This window comes from Barbus barbus (assembly GCF_936440315.1).
Source record: "Barbus barbus genome assembly, chromosome: 46".
In the NCBI taxonomy this organism is placed as follows: Eukaryota; Metazoa; Chordata; class Actinopteri; order Cypriniformes; family Cyprinidae; genus Barbus; species Barbus barbus.
The window spans coordinates 15,034,237-15,054,324 of NC_136724.1; the positions used below are offsets into that span (position 1 = coordinate 15,034,237).

General features: G+C 34.5%; 1 protein-coding gene across 2 annotated transcripts in view; it reads right to left on the reverse strand.

The window, feature by feature from the left end:
• Positions 1 to 20,088, reverse strand: part of LOC306864751 (catenin delta-2-like) — a gene marked incomplete at its 5' end in the record, with an annotated part of 278,601 nt that overhangs the window by 124,483 nt on the left and 134,030 nt on the right. Inside the window, one exon of one of the 2 annotated variants that reach the window (XM_079408959.1) lies at positions 7,894 to 8,194. In XM_079408959.1, the coding sequence (XP_079265085.1) occupies positions 7,894 to 8,194 (301 nt within the window). The remainder of the gene's footprint in view (positions 1 to 7,893; positions 8,195 to 20,088) is intronic. The other variant, XM_079408960.1, reaches the window with a different exon arrangement.

Consider the following 20,088-nt stretch of genomic DNA (forward strand, 5'->3'; position numbering starts at 1 on the left):
TATTCTATATTGAAGGCATTTATAAACTTGAGCTGGGTGTTTCTGATGCACAACAACCTCCTCGCTCTATTGCTGTTCTAAAAGCAGGAGCTGCATCACAATTATGCTGATATTCAAACCAAATGTGAAAGTGAAATTGATTTTAAACAGCAGCACAATAAAAGACGACAAAATATAAATAATTTAGTTCCAAACAAATCCAGAGCAGGACTGTTGAGCATTTGCGAGGAACACACAGCAGTGGAGCTACTGAATGAAGGATTGTTTTTGAATGAAATGGTTGAATACATGATTCAATTACTTTTTTTTTTTTTTTTGAATGAATGAATCAGAGTTTTGGAACGAATTGAATCAAACGAGTGAATCTTTTGTTCCTGGAAAAAAAAAAAAAAAAAATCAACGTTTTTAAACTAATCAGGTTCATGAATGATTCGATTACGTCATCTTAGTAAATGATGACTTCAGGCTTAATATCATTGCAGTATATTGTAATATTGTTGCAGTGGTCATTGTTGTTATACAGGTGTTTTGTACACTGTAGTGTTGTCAAACGATTAATCGCAATTAATCACATCGAAAATAAGTTTGTTTACACATAATATATGTGTGTACTGTGTATATTTATTATGTATACATAAATACCAAAAAAATGCATGTATATATTTAAGAAAAATATGTTATGTTTATATATTAAACATTTATATATAATATAAAATATAACAATATAAATATATAAATGTATACACGTAAATATTTTCCAAATATATACCGAACGTGTGTGTATTTATATATGCACTAATATAAATAAACACAGTAGACATAAATATATTATGTAAACAAAAACTTTTATTTTGGATGCGATTAATCACGATTAATCATTTGACAGCACTAAAATTGAGTATTTTTTTACTTAGAAGAGGCTTTATGAAAATACACAGGCAAAATTATAAAAAAATTTATAATTTCAAAACAATATTTTCAATGTTCACATACAGTATTCAATACATTTTCTATTTATCATCCTGCCAAGGTTGATTTTGCAATAACGATCTCCTGACTGTACTGTACTCTATCAATTTTCGATTTTTTTCCATGTTTGCAGTGACAAATTAATCACATAGAAAACGTTTTATTTGGATTTGGAGTTTAACACACAAAAAGAAGTTACAGGAGTTCTGTGGCAGGTTTTCACGAAAATACCAATTTGTTTTTATACTCTGCCTAAAGGGGTGGGACAATAAATCGATATGGCTATATATCGCGATTCTTCTCAGTGCGATACGATAATCGATATCTGGCACCAAATATCGATATTTTAATTAATATAATAAGGTGCTCTAAATAGATTTCGCTGTTCACAGCGTCTAAAAATGCATGGAAAACGTGGCTGCGCCATTTCTAGCTTCTATCCAAAAGCGCTCTAAGCAACCATGATCTGCGTTCTTTATGAAGATGGGGAAGCAGGAGGAACCGAAGGATAAACAGATTTCCGGCCACTGTATTAGCTTTACTGCTAAATATATGTTTATGGAGATGAAAACTAGCTGCCCCGGGACAGCTATTAGCGTGGACTATAGGCACCGATCACATTATTATTGCAGAGCGCATATTCAGTCCGTGAGTAGCCTCTCTGCTCAGATCGCAGGTGCGAGAGAGAGCCCCGCCAGTGCGTTCAGTTTTATGTGAACAACACTGGATGCTTTCCCTCTCTCTCAGATATTACAAGTGCGCGTTATTCAGTGTGAACAGTGGGCACCGACCGGCAGAAACATAATTCTGCACCTATGGCATGGAGGATGAAACAAAACCATGTCAGAGACGTGGCAGAATCGCTGTTTCGTGATATTATCGTTATCGTGAGCCATGTATCGTGATTATATCGTATCGTGACGTACCCTGCGATTCCCACCCCTACTGCCTAATAATTACAATGTGCTTTGGTTGGAACAAGATGTCCAAAAAATCAAATAAAATGAAATGAAAATAAAAATAAAACATTGATCAATGTCTTTGATCAATCAGTGTTTTTGCTTTGTTTTTATTCAATTTATGAAGATACCTGTATGAAGATGTTGTGAAGCCAGAAATAATCAAAAATTATATCAACTGAATGTTTTTTAAAATCACTGAATAGATGAATATAGCAATCAAAATACCATTGCTTAGCTATAACTAGCCCAGAATTGCCTTGTATAAACAGCGTAATGCATCAAATTGCCACTCTGCCACAGTAATGCATATCTGAGGACTGACCTCCAATTTCACAGGCCTTCCACAGAATAATACCAACCACCTTTTTACAAGCACTGCTCTCTTTTTATTAACCATCCTTAAGTCACTCAAGGGCATCACCTTCCCAACGTCTGAGTGCCACAAGATGCTTTCTGTAAATCACAGCATGCATTTGTATTTGTCAATGCAGAAGCATGTGTTTGTCCCTGAGTGGACAAGGACAGCACTTGAATTGGGTTTGGGTTGTACCATGTGCCGCTTTCAGGTGGAAAGGTCAAAGACTTGTCTTTTTGTAATTTTGAATAGCATTTCACCCAAGGACACAGTTTGCCCTTACAAATTCATACAAAAACACTTTTTAGCAGTGCTTCACACGTGCCGTGGGCTGAGGATGTCTAAAGTTATTATGAGCTGGAGCACTTGTGGCAGTGTACGGTTAGCATACCTGTCCTCCCTCATCCCTTCATCTCTAGGGAGGACACACCAGAACAGAGCAGAAACAGCCTTCATTAGAGCCATAACCCGATTACAGCTTATCACGCAGCAAGATATACACAAAAAATGCAATTAAATAAGCCATTTTCTCAAGAGAGCAAGCAAGAATTTAGTCACATAAGGGAACAAGCGCCGTTAAGTGTTTAGGTCATTGGCTATTTGCCTTGTGTTCGCTCATAAATTAAATAGAGCAAAAAGATTCCTGAAGTAAAAACACCGTTAATTGTTTCCTCGGAGACAATGATTTTTAACAATAAACTACAAACATTTACAGACAGACCTTCTATTATAGAGGACCAAACCTGCAGAAATTAAAAAAATAAATGCATGAATAAACAGATAAATAAATGTAATAATAGGAAAATAAATAAAGGTATGGATGACTTAATAAAACAAATATAATGATGATAAAACAAATATAATTCACTAGTAATATAATTTAATTGTTAATTTATTTTTTATTTTAATTATTTTTCCTTAATTTATTATATTATTTATTTATTTTTCATTTCATTTATTTTAATTATATTAAAATGTATTTAAAGTATTAATTAATTTTAAAAATTGAATTATTTATATGCCCATTTTTTATATTTATTTATTCCCACGTGTATTTATTTCAAGCTTTATTTATTCATTTATTTTTTTACTTTTCTGTGTGCAATATGGGGGAGACGGTCCTTGCAGAGCTCAGGTAAATATAAAAATAAATAAAGGTATAAATAAATATAAAAATAAATGAATACTTAAAAATTATTTCTGCAGGTTTGGTCCTCCATACTATGAGCTGTGAGATTATGTAGTGATTTCAAAGTAATTTTATTATTTAATAATATAATCATTTTAATAATATTCTTAAAATATTTTAAGGGCCAAAAGTCCAGGGAAGATCCACCAAGCTGCTGTTAGCATGGAAATGAGAAGCAAGCCAAACACTATCCTTAGCAAAATCAGACTCCCATGAAGCATTGCGAATGACTCTATGTAAAGAAAACTAACTTTAAATATAATAAATATATAATCAGTAATTATAATTATTGATTTATTATATATAATATATATAAATCAATATTAGATTTGATTAGATTATTCACAATGCATTATGGGATGTGTAGTTCATTCAACTAATGTGTAGTTCATTAGTTCAATGTAGTTCAAAAGACATATGGTGCATCCAAAATCGCATACTGAGTAATTCATACATTTGAATTTGAACTACTTCACAACCCTTAAAAATATATGTTTTATAAATGAATAAGCATAGTATAAATGAAATTGCAAATCTGCAATGTTGATATTTTCATGTGACCTACACTTCACTGCCATTCACAGATCCTCTCCTGTGGCCTCATGGGATAGTAAAGTGTCCACACTGCAGAATCTCACAGGAAGTGGTAGGTTATGTTGGTACTTTTCCTCTACTGTTTTTCGAATGAATTCAGATACTCTTTTACAGTAGGATAGCAGCAATATGGTACAAACTTCTATCTTCAAATAATTTTGAATGCATTTTTAATCTTGGATCTCTTTAGAACTTTTTATTGAAATCCCCAGGGAGGAAATTAATGGAAAAAATACCTCCGCAACCAAGGATGCTGAAAAAGTGGGCGGTTCCAGTTGTGGTTCATTCAGGCAAAGCCTTGCGTTTACTGTATATGAATCACATTCAGTCACACTCAGACTAACAAGCTCATGCTCTCATTCTGCTTCTAGTGCTAATGCTATTAAAACAACTTCCCTCCCTCCACACTATAAAAGAGTAAAGTGCACAATAAAGATCAAAGACACTCAATCAAACATCTATACGAGGAGAAATACTGTGTGTATAAGCATATCAAACTGCATCTCACTGACTCCTTAATTGGCTTTAGTGTAGTTAGCTACTTTGTGTTAGTAGCTACATACCTTTCAGTTGCTTGACAGTAGCCGTTTTACATTATGAGCAACTTGTACCATTTCAAAGTAACATCTCCAGCATTAATAGTATGTAGTCCTCAGCTCTGCAGAGACTAAACAGCACCATTGCTAGACGGCAGTAGCCTTTATTAGCCCAACCATAAGTGTCACCAGAACTCACGACTAATTATCTGCTGTCGAGTTTTCCAGAAGCGCTGTAACACTGAGCAGATTCGGAGCCACTTTCTATAATGGCAACATGCGATCGTTCCTGTCTAATTAACGAAAAAATGGAAAATAAAAGTTTTTAGTGATTTAATTAAAAATATCAAGCATATCAACGACTCCTTTAAAAATAAATACATACTGAGAGAGGTGTTAATAAAAACAAGGGAAAAACATGACAAATAGATGAACACTAGAAATATTGGTATCACTTAGTTTAGGGACCAATTCTTACTAACTAGTTGCTTATTAGCATGCATACTACTAGCATATTGACTGTTTATTAGTCCTTACAAAGCACATATTAATGCCTTATTCTGCATGAGCATATGGTTTGCCACCAGTAGCCAAAACTAAAATAATGCTGCTTGTTAAGGCTTGCGTCACTGTTACTTTTTTTCTTTTCATATTTAGCGTAACGTTAGTGACTCACATAACTCATTCCATACAGTTTGTTCTATGGACATGAATTATACCTGAAATTGAAGTGAAAAGAGATGTTCTATTATTAACACCCTTGTAACCACCTAGAACACCATAGCAACTGCATAGCAAAACATTATAATCACTCAGAATACCTTAGCAACTGCATAGTAACACTATAAAATAATGCAGAAAACCTTAGCAATACCAAGCAATGCCTAACAACCACACAGAATGCATTAGCAATATAGAATCCATCAAATAATATGTACAACTGGAGACAGAGCCACAGAAGCAGGCTCTAACATGCTAAATTACTTTTCTTTTAAATTAAATGTGAAGAATGCATTTAGATTTTTTCAATTTTTTTAAAGAAGTCTCTTATGTTCACCAAGGCTGCATTTATTTGATCACAAATACAGTATAAAATTGCCAATAATTGCAATTTAAAATACCGGTTATCATTTTTAAATATATTTTAAAATGTATTCCCGTCATTACTCCAGTCTTCAGTGTCACATGATCCTTCAGAAATCAATCTAACATGCTGAATTGGTTCTCAAGAAGCATTTCTCATTATTATCAATGTTGAAAACAATTCTTATATGCTTAATATTTTTGTTGAAACCATATTTTTTCAGGGCTCTTTGATGAATAGAAAGTTCAAAAGAATAGCATTTATTATTTAAGAATAGCATTTGTAAAAACTGCACAGACTTCAATCCATCTGGAAGCCGAAGTGCAAAAATGTGAAAAAAAATAATATACTTCCAAAAGCTATTGACTAAGAAACAGCTACAGAATACATAAGTCAGAGACTACTTAACAGACTGTTTTAGACAGAAATCTCACTCTATATGCTTAGAAGCCGTCAGCAGGAAAATATTTATTCTTATTAACTTGTTTATGTATTCAAATTATTTATTTGCACAAGACAGAAAAACAGTAGACAGAAAAAGATGAGCTGGCGGTATAAAGACCCAGCAGGATTAGCCTTTGATAAGTCAACTGTTTTACTGTGATATGAACGGAAGATTACAAAACAGAGCTCTATTATGGCTACAAAATCACTTCCTTCTCATTTATGTCACGAACAAATGTTTACTGAGAATCCTGAATATGATTTTAAATGTGTATTACAATGATTTCTGAAGGATCATGAGACACTAAAGACTGGAGTAATTCAGCCTCGCAATCACAAGGATAAATAGCATTTTACAACATATTAAAATCATTTCACAATATTACTGTTTTTAATGGATTTTTGATCAAATAAATGCAGCCTTGGTGAAGACCGACCCTAAACCTTTGAACGGTAGTGTATGTAGACTAAAATTTAAATTAAAACTAAAATAAAAATAAAAATCAAATAAGACCAAAACACTAAACTAAAACGTGAAAATGAATGAATGAAATAAAATATTTTTTAAATAAAAAAAAAAAAATCTTACTGACCCCAAAGTTTTGAACGGTAGTGTATGGAAACTAAAATTAAAATAAAACCTACAAAAGACGAAGAAGATAAAAAAGAAATAGAAAAATAGAAATAAAAAACCTAAATTCAAATAAAAAAAGTCAAAGTAACATCATCAAAGATAAAATGAGATTAAAATGCTAAGGGTGCTTTCACTCCTGGCTCGTTGTTTTGGAACCTCGTTTGGGCATATGTGAACATAGCAGTTGTGCTCGGATCCTCGTTCAAACCAATTGGTCTGAGATCGCCTGAACGAGGTGGTCTCGGCTCGATTGAAAACGAACTCTGGAGTGGTTCGGTTGTAGTGACAAAGCAATCCGATCCAACGGACCAACGAACCAGGCTATATCACAATGTATGATGGGTAATTACGTAAGTTCCGTGAAAAACATTAGCTTTGTTATTTTGCTAATACCTCAAAATGAACGTAAGCAACTTAATTTTATGTTTCGGAACAAAGCAATCGATCTACAGGTGTGAAAGCACCCTAAATTAAACGGTGAAAATAAATTAATCTTTTTTTAAATAAAAACATCTTACAGTCCCTAAACTTTTGAATGGCAGTGTATGTAAACTAAAATGAAAATAAACTTAAAAAAATACAAATAGAAAAATAAAAACAAGGAGCCTAAATTAAAATAAAGTATAAGTAACAACATCAAAACTAAAATAAGACCAAAACACCTAAATTAAATAAATAAATAAATCTTAAGATACATAATCAAATCAAAACTAAAATAAAATGGAAATGAAAGTAAAATGAAAAATAAAAATGACCTCACTATAAGACAAGCTGGATGATCAGTTAACTAGTTGTCCATCATGATCCATATGCTTATATTGTATGTTGGATTTTAAATACTGAAACTTTCAGTACAACAGGAGCTTGGTTAGTCTCTACAGTGCTCTAAAACGGTAATCACTCACTTGTACTGTAATATTCAATCCTCAATTTACTGATAAGACTAAATATAATTTCACCAAAATACAAATGAAAGTCAAACATTTCGCAAGAGGTCTCCAAAAACTGACACACACATCCCTGAAAACCCCTTCAGCAGCTGCTCTTCCAACTCACATTTGATCGATATGTGTACATTTGCCAGGTACATTTACTGTGACTATGAAAATGGTCCATGCAGACTCACCTGGGATCCTTCTGAATGCTGTCAATGGAGGGCGAGCGGGCCAGATTGCCCTCGGGTGGCAGGGCAGGGCCAGACTTGCTGTAGGGAGACTCCACTGAAGAGCAGTACGGCAACGTGCGGTAAGTATCCGTGTAATTGGCACCCTGACCAGAGGCATAGCCACCCCTGGGAAACGTCCCTGTGGCATTCTGACTTCCTGTTCGCTGCAAGGGTACGGAGTCAACACCGGGGGAGGACGGGGCTATGGCAGGAGAGTAGGGACAAAACAAGAAGTTCAGGACCTGCTCACAGAACTGGTTCACTAGGTCTAGGTACAGGAACAATGAGAGGACAGTGAGAAGACAAGACGACAAGATGTGATACAATGAAAGAATGACAAGGAGGGAGCAGAAAGGAGAGGAAGAGACGACAGCAATGAGAATGACCGCAATTAAAAGCTCTTAACAGGTACATAACAGAGACAAATTGAGTGTTACAAGCAAAACCTTATCTTATCACATTTATAGACACATTTATTATTAAAACTTGGAAAGCAAATGTTGCAGATTTAAAAGATTTCGATGAGAACTAAAATGCATTTGTAAAGTTTTGGATGTGCAAAACTATATATTTTAACTTATTTGTTAAACATTGCCTAAACGACTTCTTAACTAATCAGCCATACGGATGTTGCATTTCTTTAAAAGGGATGCGTTTAATTATTTTAAAAATTTATTTGATAAATTATTACTTTTATTCAGACATTTATAAAGACAAACATTCTGCAGACATTTATAATGTGACAAAAACATTCTATACAAAAACGCTGATCTTTCTATTAATTAGAATCCTTAAAGTATAAATAAAATAAATAAATAACGGAGCACAGCTGTATTCAACATGGATAACAATAACAAATATTTCTTGAGCTCCAAATAATATTAAAATGATTCATGTGACACTGAAGACTGGAGTAATGGCTGCTGAAAACTCAGCTTTGCCATCACAGGAATAAATTACATTAAATTAAAAAAGAATTTTTAAACTAAAATGAAACCGAAATGAAAAATTAATGAAAAAATAACCTCACTACATGACAAGCTGATTGCCGGATGATTAGTTAACTAGTTGTCCATTGTGACCCATATGCTGAAAATTTGCAGTACAAATTCAATAAACTGCTTGATTAGTCTCTATAGTCCTCTAAAATGGTCTAAAACTTGTAATTAAATAATTCATCTTGATGCCTGATGACTCACCGATTGGCCAAGCTTATGTAAGCTCTAATATTAGTTGTGACCGTTTCAAAAACCTGTGAAAATGGAAAATAAATGTCTGTAGGCAGACAGGATGGCATCAGACGAAGGTGACATCACAGGTCAGATGAAGGTGACATCAATGACTCCCTCATTATCTTTATACAGGTGCAGCTGCATCTGATAACTCTAGGAGGCAGATCAATTTAATTGCGCATTTGTTTGGTTTTTAACATATTGAGGTGACAGAGTGTATCCATTTCGCTCAATATGAGGGTAATGTGGCAGCCAGTGTCTGCTAGACAGTCACAGTGGATTGTCTCATAAATCTGCAGTGCGAGACGATCAATGGCAGAGTTCAGAGTCTTTACCACAACACTGCCAGTGAAGCTGTAAAACAGGACTATTAGTCACCAAACACAAAGTGCACCCTGGGAGAAAAGACTCAATGTATCTTCGGAGACCATCCATGACTCTTCAGCTTCCTTTGGAGAAAATGCTGCACTCGCTCAGTGCAGGCTAACGATAATTAGACAGAGTTTGAGATTAATGAAAAAGAGAGAGAGAGAGCTAGAAACAGGGTGAGAGGAGGGGGTGCCTGATGGACTGAATTAAGCTTCTTGAGCTGGAATATATAATTAGAAGCTGATGGACAGAGGAGAAGAAAAGTTCAGTGACCAGACAGGGATGTAACACAGCAGACGTTTACACATTAATCAAAGCAGGCTACAAGATTTTTTTTTTCATCATGCCAGTGACTTAGATTTGCATACACCCTGACAATATATTCAATGGCCCCATCATATAAATAAAGTAAAATAAATAAATTAATACAATTAACTACCTGAAATAAAAATTATATATAAAATATAAATTTTTATATATATATACTGCCACTGCCAAACGACAATGACATTAAAATGACACTGAGCTAGACCTCATTAACAACAACACTGTTCAATATAGCGCACGCACAAACACAATTACATTTATGAGCCATATATTCATTTATTTATTTTATTTCTATTCAAAAAGAAGCATAAATGTGCGTCTCTGAAAAAATGTAGATCATTTGAAATTGATTTTATTTTTTTTTTAAACATAATACATAATGAGGTGGCAGAGTATCCATTTGGCTCAATCTAAGAGTGTGGGTGTTTTGGCTTTGGGTTTACTCAAACTCATTACTCAAATGTGAAGATTTCAAATCACTCAAGGTCTCTAACTGGTTTAGCACTGAAGACCCCTAGGGCTTGATTTACAGCTTCAACTGCATGCAAACACCTTTAGCAGGTGAAAATCTATCTGAATGCCATTAATTACCTCGCAAAAAAGGGCTAATTAAATTTCAGTCTTTAACTAAAAGCAGAGTAACCGGCATTGACTGTTTTGAATCTCACTCGATCACACATAGAGTCAGTTAATTAATGAAATATGATATATCATCAAATACTGCTGCAATTCTGAAAAAAATGTCTTCTTGACACACTGTTCCAATCAGTAAGTATTCCGCTTATCACTGTATGTGTAAGTGCTGCTGCTCCTGGCCTCTGCGAAGACTTTATCGTCATGAAGTGTTGCTGCTCTGCCAAAGCAGCACAGCCTCGGGAAAATGACCTTTCGGTGACCTTCAGATTCTATTAGCTTATCTTATCAGAAATGGTGTCTCTTATGCGACCCCACACATCACTACATGGACAAGGGCTTTCCTCGGCACAGCGTGAGATTAAACGCACAAACGGACAAGGACGTGCACAAACCCACAAAAGGTGGATAAGATCTTGCATAAAATCTCAACAACCGACCTCTCTTGTATCTATTATTCGTCATCGGCAATCGTAAACAATGCGAGAGCAGAAAGTAATAACTGGCAAATATGAGACTGCATATATTTTCTGTAGAAAAATGATAGATGGACCCATAAACAACAATAAAGCAGGTGTTTATTAACTCACAGTAGGTTTTTCACCTTTTTTCATCTGTGAGAAATTTTTACGGTCAGTTCCAGCATCAACTCAATATATTTCTCTACAACTTTATAATCCACCGCTGGTTAATTCCATCACCGTAGATCCTGTCCTCTATCATTAAGGGTAGGTGAGAGTAAAACGGTGCATTGGCTGATACAATGGCTGGTAAATACATCTCTCTGGGGCCATACTGTGCGTTCATCGTCTTAGTGAAACGCTGACAGTTTCTCTTATTCATTTTGTACGAAGGCTGTTAACGAGGGCAACTAGCCGATAATGTGCTTCAGTGAATCCTGCTATTTCCTGACAACAGCGTTTGACAGTGTAATTCTTTAATTAACTCACATACTAAGCCTTTTTGCTGTGTTCTGCTTCCTTTGACACCGTATACAGTCTCATCTTAAGCCAGTTTGAAGGACACTTGTGAACAACGGCCAACTTTCCTCTGTTAATCTGTGCCTTCTCTCTCTGAACCGTATAAATCAACATGACAACCAATCATTTTTTTCTTTCTTTTTTCTGCTCAGAATCATATGTTATTGTACAAAAGTTGGGGATCAGTAGGATCTTTTCAAGAAACAAAACTTCTATAAATGTGCATTAAATTGATCAAAAGTGACAGTAAAATATTTGTTACAAAAGATTTTGATTTCAAATAAATGCTGTTCTTTTGAACTTTAGTCATATATATTCTGTTTTTTTATTTATATAGCACGCTTGTATATCAGCAGCCCAACTGTTTCCAACATTCAAAATAAGATATTAACACCAAACCAGCATATTAAAATGATTTCTAAATCATCTTGTAACACTCAGGACTAATGGCTGCTGAAAACACCGCTTGGCAAAAATAAATAAATAAAAATCTGGTTCTAATTCACCCTGAGGAAGTTTTTACATTTTTAATAAAGCAAAATTGCTTATGTACCTCAGTGGATGTATATCAAGAGCTGGATGTACTTGTTTGCATTTTGTGGTTTCACTAGAACGAATAGCGGGCCGCTGCAGCTGTGCAACAGCAATAGATGGAAGTGCGTGTCTGTGTACATAAAAGAAGATTACCACTGCTGCTTTCCACCTCTGATAACAGCCACGAACCCTCAGCTTAAACATTAAAAATAACACACTCCAGTGTCGGATCACCACTCATTATAACACACACTAACACAGGGAAAAGTCTGGGGATGCCTCTTCTGTATTAGAGAAATTTAATGTTTCGTAAAGTGTAACAAAATCGAAAAAAAATGGTGGGAACGGATAAATGACATTCACAAAAGACAAGATTAAACATAACAGCCTGATGGTATCCACGAATCGATTCTGCATCGATTTATCGTCCCAACCCTACTGTTTAACAGGCAAAGCAGTAGTGACCAACAGTTACTCACACTTGTGTGGTGCGACATTACTGTCGGATTCTATATAGTCAGCACAGCATCATCTTTTAGTTTCAATCTTTCTGAAAACCCTGCGAATTGTGCCTTGTTTGTAAATAAATCAGCAGTAAAAAAATGACTAAGTTATTACTGACGTGGTCTGCCACTTCATTAAGAATAAAGTTAATCAAATAATGTGTATTGTTTGGTTTCTGTGTAGAGCTGCGTTTGTCGCTCTTGTTATTTACCTAATACAAATCGGTGGGCTGGGCTAAACAGGCAGCGATGTCGATCTTCTTCCGTGGAGGCGGTGTTTAGCCACACTGTTACATGCTGTTGTTATTTACCTAATACATATGCAAATCGGTGGCGAGGCTAAGCAGGCAGCGATGTCGATCTTCTTCCGTGGAGGCGGTGTTTCGCCACACTGTTACATGCTGTTGTTATTTACCTACTACGTATGCAAATCGGTGAGCTGGGCTAAACAGGCAGCGAAGTCTGTGTTCAGCCACACTGTTACATCATAAATTGGCAATATCCCACAAGCTGTCGTTTTGGCAGACTGGCTTCAATATAAGCTGTTTTTAGACTAACAACAAAGTTTTGAGTTCTGGACATTTTTATAGTGCAATGACTTCTTAAATGTCAAAAGATCAAGGGAATTTAATCAAATTCACTAAATGACTAATTGGTTGTCCTATAGTTTCTATAGTGAAACCTCTATAACTAACAAGTATGACATTTTTACACGGCAAAGGCAGCACAAAAACCACATCGGAAGTGACATACAGTATAAACAATGAAAATGTGAATAGGCAGACGTGTTAATGTGCCACAAAGATGCAAACATATGAAACATGCACTGATTGTCATGACAACAGCATTTCATACCTCATACCGTATTTATAAAGCCAGTTATTTTACCAGATTTCAAACAATAAAAATAAGAAATGCATGAGAATTAAAACAAAAAAAGCCACAAGTGAAAGACCTTGACATTACTATGAATGCGATTCTAAGTGCATTCTTCCAGCACTGAAGCTGAATATGAAATGCTCTCCTTCTACACTCTTTCAATCTTCAATTTGGCGTCTCATGAATCAAACACACACACACCCAGTCAATGTTTCTAATCTCCTCTTGTGGAAAGGCATTGAATATTCTATAGGTTTGATAATGGGCTGCTCTTTTAAATTACCTGACCTTTGAGATAGGAATCAGAGGATCCAGCATCTCCTTAGCGTTGGCATGAATAGATTCAGTGCTCTGGTACAGAGTAATGCGATCATAAACAAACTGCCCTCTCTTCTTTAGCTCGGCTGCTTCTCCTAGCAATTTTTTTTTTCTCTGCGTGATATTTCACCCTGCCAAAGGTCACTCCCACTCAACAGAAACATATTAGAGGAATGATTTGCTGCTCTGCAATTTGCTATGCTGGAAAAAAAAGGTGTGCAATACAATAAAGGGATACCTGCTTTACTGGGGTATCTGAATGACTTGGCCTCGAATGGATCTATCTGTTTGCTCTGAAGCGAGAGCTTCAAATGCTGACATTAGGAGAATATCACCCTCTGAAAGCAATTCAACCGAGAATGCCGGTGAGATTGTGTTTATATTTCAGATGTAGTATAGAAGATTTTCCAATAAAGACATACATGTTATCCGGATGAAATTATTGTGTGCTCATGTTGTCGGTCTGAGCGGTTTAGATGCAAATGTGCATCTGCTAAGCAGCAGGAGTGCAACCTGATGGAGTGCTTTATTTCTCATTTTAAAGAGGATAGTTCTGGTCCTTGATGCTGATTGGTCAATACATGTGTTCCAGCTGTGCTAAAATGTATGAAGTGGTAGCTATGATACAAATTACCCGTTCAATTAGCCGCTGTGCACATAACAGAAGGCAATTCCAACATCAGAGTAAAAATAAATTGAAATAAAATAATGTGAGCATGCCTATAACAAAAATCACTGCATTACTACATAAAAATATTAAGGACATTTTTTAAAATGAAATACATAAATAAATGTGTGAGTGTCCATGTGTCTGAGTGTGTAATTACAGTATAAACACATGTATACTATTATGATAATAAAATATATACATAAAAATACGATCTAATGAAAAAAGTTAATTACATGAATCTAAGTTTCTTATCTTTATATACATTACCCCTCAAAAGTTTGAGGTCAGTAACAATTTTTGAAAAATTATTTTTACAGAATTTAATACTTTTATTTTGCAAGGATGCATTAAATTAATCCAAAATGGGGCACTTAAGACTTATTTAAAAAAAAGCATACTGTATAAACACTGCGAAACAAAAATATTAAGGACACACATTTTTATAAAATAAATTAGTAAGTAAATACATTGTAAATCAATCAATAAATAAATAGTAATTTATGATAAATTATATAGTTATATTTTTATTAAAAATATTTTCATAAAGAATATATTGTATAAAAATCAAAAATTCATATACATATATATATATATATACACACATATATACACACACACACACACACACACACACATATATATATATATATATATATACACATATACATATATATACACCTATATACACGCGCACACACACATATATATACACATTTATATATTGCCGCTCAAAAGTTTGGGATCAGTAAGATTTTTAATGTTTTGGGAGTCTCTTCTGCTCATCAAGGCTGTATTTATTCGATCAAAAATACAGAAAAAAACAGTAATATTGTGAAATCTTAGTGCAATTTCTAATATTGGTTTTCTATTTTAATATACTTTAAAATAGAATTTATTTCTGTGATACAGCGCTGAATTTTCAGCATCATTACTCCAGTCTTCAGTGTCACATGATCCTTCAGAAATCATTCTACTGATTTATTATGAGACTTGAAACTGTTGTGCTTCTTAATATTGTTTTTTTGAAACCAGTGATACTTTTTTCTTTTATTCTTTGATGAATACACAGTTAAACAGCATTATATTAGAAATTGCAATCACTCTGTCCGCTCGGAAGTTGGTCTTGATTCAGAAGTTGTTCCTCAGTGACTGATCTGATTATGTTTTCTGCAGAGGTTGGCTTGTTAGGTTTCAGTTCCATTTGAACATGAATTATTCCCACTACACATACAGTAGCTAACATGTCACTCAGCCACAAGTGTGTGTTAAGGCCCTTAACATATGGCTCAACAACAGCATAGGATCCGCTGAGGTTGTAAATATCATCCGTGTTCCTCCTCACATCCTTGGAGCGAGGCTACGGGACTGATACAAGGTGATGCTTCACGTGAATCAAGACGCTGCCTCCGTGTCTCCCTGCCAGCACCTCAGCGTAAGTTATGAGTGCCATCCATCCTGTGTAGAGTGTTTATGTGTCTGCGTGTGTGTGAGTGTGCGTGTAATTGCTCATTAGACATGCTTGAGAGGAGCAGAGGCCAGATTCACAGGATGGTATTAAACTGAGCTCACAACTGGTCCAAACTGTTACTGTTCCACTGATTTACAGACTCCACACAAAGACTGCATAGAGTATGAGCTTTAGTGATCTCACAATCTAATAGGTGACTGTGGTTAATTGCCCTTGCCATTGCCTACAGTTACCCCTTTTACTGTTTTAAGTTTATTGTATTGAAGTTTATGGTATTGAATATATAAAAATAAACTATGTAAATGACATTATATTAATAAAAAAAAAAATTATATATATATATATATATATATTACAATATATTAAAGATTAAAAATATTATAATATTAAAATAATAAAATAGAGACAAAGGGACAAAACTTCTCATTAAAAGAAACAAAAAACTTAAAAAATAATAATACAATTGTTATAAAATGCATTGCAGTTTGTTTAATTGAATATAAAAAAATAAACAATAATGTCCATAAAGTAAAATACAAAAATAACAAATATAAATATAAAAATATAAATATAAAATTAATTTAATATTTTATGAAATGCAATACATATTGAGGATTAAAATGAAAAAAAAAAACATGCATATGCTAAAAATGTTAGTATGTAATAAAATATGAAGAACATGACTTTTCATTAAAAATAATAAGATACAAAAAAATAAGATACAAAAAAATTTAATATTTATTTTGTAAAAATATACAATTATTATTTTATTAAATTTATCATTTATATTTTTTAAATGATATCCCCTTCATAAATATCAATAAATATAGAAAAGATACTGGATATATTCATACATTTAATATATAGCGCACAAAATATCACTAAAGTTATATTGTTGGGTTCTTTGCACTCTTAATTTGGGCAAATAGTTCAGTACTTTATTTACATGAACTATCACTATTGATGACTTAAGGAATACCTGATAGGTCTCATTTGTGCATATAACATTCTACAAAGATGTTACTCTAAATTTCATATTACAGTAGAGGTCTGCGCGGGACCGTATATTCACCATCGGTACAGCCTGCTCTGAGCGTTAAGTCCCACTCCCGCGAGGTTATATCCCGCACCCACCCGCTTACACGATATATTCACTCTTTGTTCACCCGCTGTCCGCTTTGAATAATTTTCTTCCCGACCGGTCCCGCTAAATTTAGATCTCGTTTCCAGAATCACACATTTAAATTTCCTCTACTGAAAGAAAGAGAGATAGGCTAACAAATAAAAGTGTAGACTGCACAGAATTTATGTATTTGTTATTCGTCTGGTCAAGAGACTTTTATGGGCAGCAAAATGTTAAACGAATTTTGTGTCTTAACATTTTGCTATAACATTTTGAATACAATTTTGAATTCCTTATTTTTATTCATCTTGTCAGGCTACAATTCGCTTAACTTTTACAACACAATAGGAATAAATGTTGCAGAGGCGAAAAAAATGTAGGTTATACAAAAATGGCCTATTAGCCCATAATTTTATTCGTCTTGTCAAAATACTAAATTCGTTTAACACATTGCTGTAAACACAATTGCCTAGGAAAAGTGTCGCAGAAGAAAAATAAATAGGCTAAATAAATAAATTCGGCAACTGTCATTTAAAATTATAGGCTAAGAAAAATATAAACAAAACAGAGTTGAACTTTCTTCAAGGAAAGTGTGTCCACACTTTGCTCCATCTTTATTCTGCTCTGTCACTCCTTGACAACCTGCCTGTTCTGTCTGCGGGCTGTATATTCACAACCGGTACAGCCTAAATAAAGGTACAACCGGTGCTTAAATAAAGCGCAGATATGCAGTTCTGAAAGGACGTCAGGAACGGGATATTGTTAGACCGCCCGCTGCCGTTCAAATTGCAACAGAGTTACCGACCGCTACCGCGTTTTATTCGGGAATTTAATCCCGCGTTGCAAGAAATCTGGTCAGGTCCCGTGGTTCCTCTATGCAGACCTCTATATTACAGCTCAAATTTAATTTTAATAATATATCTAAAGTAAAATGTTAATCACCTAGCTGCTACCAAGACTAAGATGAATATTTATGGATTATTTGGTTTGTTAAGGAATGTTTGGACACTTTAGAAAAACAAAAAATGACTGCAAATCAAAACGTCAAAATCTACATACCTAGAAATATAACAGAAAGAAAACCCCTATTTAATTCAGCACCCCAGAATCAAGTATGCTCTGTATGTTTACAAATTCAAACGATATGCTGTACAGTAAAAATTCATGAGCAGTTCCCTTTGCTCTAGTGCATCTTGTAAGGGAAAAGAAAATCTCAGAAGAAAAGTCACAGTTGATATATTTTAGGTGCTTCATCTTATATAACAACTGGAACAGGCTGCTATATTCAGATACGAGTTAAACTGAGACTCTCAATAGGAAATTTACTGCTGATCTCCACAAATTATATACTGTATGTGGGTATCGTGAGCAATTAATACACCCTGAAAGCTCAGCAAAAACACAATGTTACATTTTATATAAAGCACAGGTATTACAAATGTGAATGCGGCTCAGAACAACGAGGTCGGCAGGCAGAACTCTGGGAACATGTTTTCATGATTTGATCAAGATGATTTTTGATGGTGCTCGACAAACAGATTGATTTTATAGCAATCTTGAAAGTCGTGCAACGGTAAGCGGCGTGTAAGCACCCGGTGAACGGAAAAAGAGCTTCAATATCCATAGAGCACATTCCACTCTTCGCTTCAAACCGCACTTCACAACGCCTGAAATACTCTTCCTTACTTTTCTACTTTATTATTGCTTTAGACTCTTGAACCGAGGTTTGCGTAACAGCTGATGTAAAATCAAGGTTTCTTCCTCTTTTTTTCAGAGAACATCCAGCAGCTCTCATCAGGGGTATTATGGCCCATTTTTCTACATATGACGCAGATGCAGGAAACAGACTTAAGTTTAATGCAAAAATAGCCCCACTTTGTCACGTTAGTCATCTTGTATGATATAATTCAGCAAAACCCACACTGTTTTGGTAGCTCGTCTCCTGTTCTGTGATAAAGCATGGTCAATTATGGAGGGATGTGAGTAGGAAAACTCCATCAGCATTTGATAGAGCACTTCCACACAAGCTTGGGTTAATTCTTTTGCTCGGTTCCAAAATTAGTCTTTTCAGCACATTCTTAGCCGCAGACGCTGCTCTTCCAGTCGCTCTTACACAAAGCCTAATTAACTTCATGAAGTTTGAATTTCAGAGCTGGAAATGAACGAGAGATCCTGCAATGGTGCAGCAGCAGAATGAATGGCTATGAGGAGCTTAATCACATTCACATTATCTGGAGCTTTGTGCGAGATCATATTTGATTCCAGGATAGGCAAACTTGTGATGAATAACGCACTTGAAAGGAATCAGCATTACGGGGAATCCATAATGTGATACTGTCATAATGTTGAGCTCCTATATAGATAATGATTTTGGAAAATTTGCCTGGATCATATCTAATCTAATCTCAAACACAAAAATACTAAATTATGTTTTCCACAATGACAATGAATCCTATTTTTATAGGGGTTTTTTTTTTATGACCAAGAATTTCTCATTATTGTACAGTATCTGGCAATTAAGAAAACAAAAATCATGTCTAGTTCATATATATAAATATAAATCTCACTGTCATGTCACATACATTTTTCTTCCAAAAATATTAAGCAACTACATATTATGCACAACTATGTTAAACATTGATAATAATTGAAATCTTGAGCACCAAATCAGCATGTTAGCAAATATTTTAAATTGTAATATTTCACAGTATTACTGCTTTTATTGTTTTTTGATCAAATAAATGCAGCCTTGATGAGACTTCTACAATAAATATATTGTAGCATAAAAATATATATAAATAAAATATTTTATTATTTTGTGAAATGACCTGCCAGTGTGTTCCTGTCAGTTTTTATGAGATTCGCCCATAAAAGCCTTTCACCACGCTGCTCCTCTCTGAGAACATTTCAATGTTTTCTCTCCTTTTCTTTCATAAATATAAAATTTGAAAACTCAAATGGGCTTTTATGGCATTTTGTTGAAATGAGCCAGTGCTTTTCCTTGCATGCACAGAAGACATCATGCGGGGCATTGCACCAAGAGACAGAACAGCTGCAGTGTCTTCTCCCCCCAAAATTGTAAGACTAAAAACATTTCATAGGAGAAAACTGCCCAGCGGT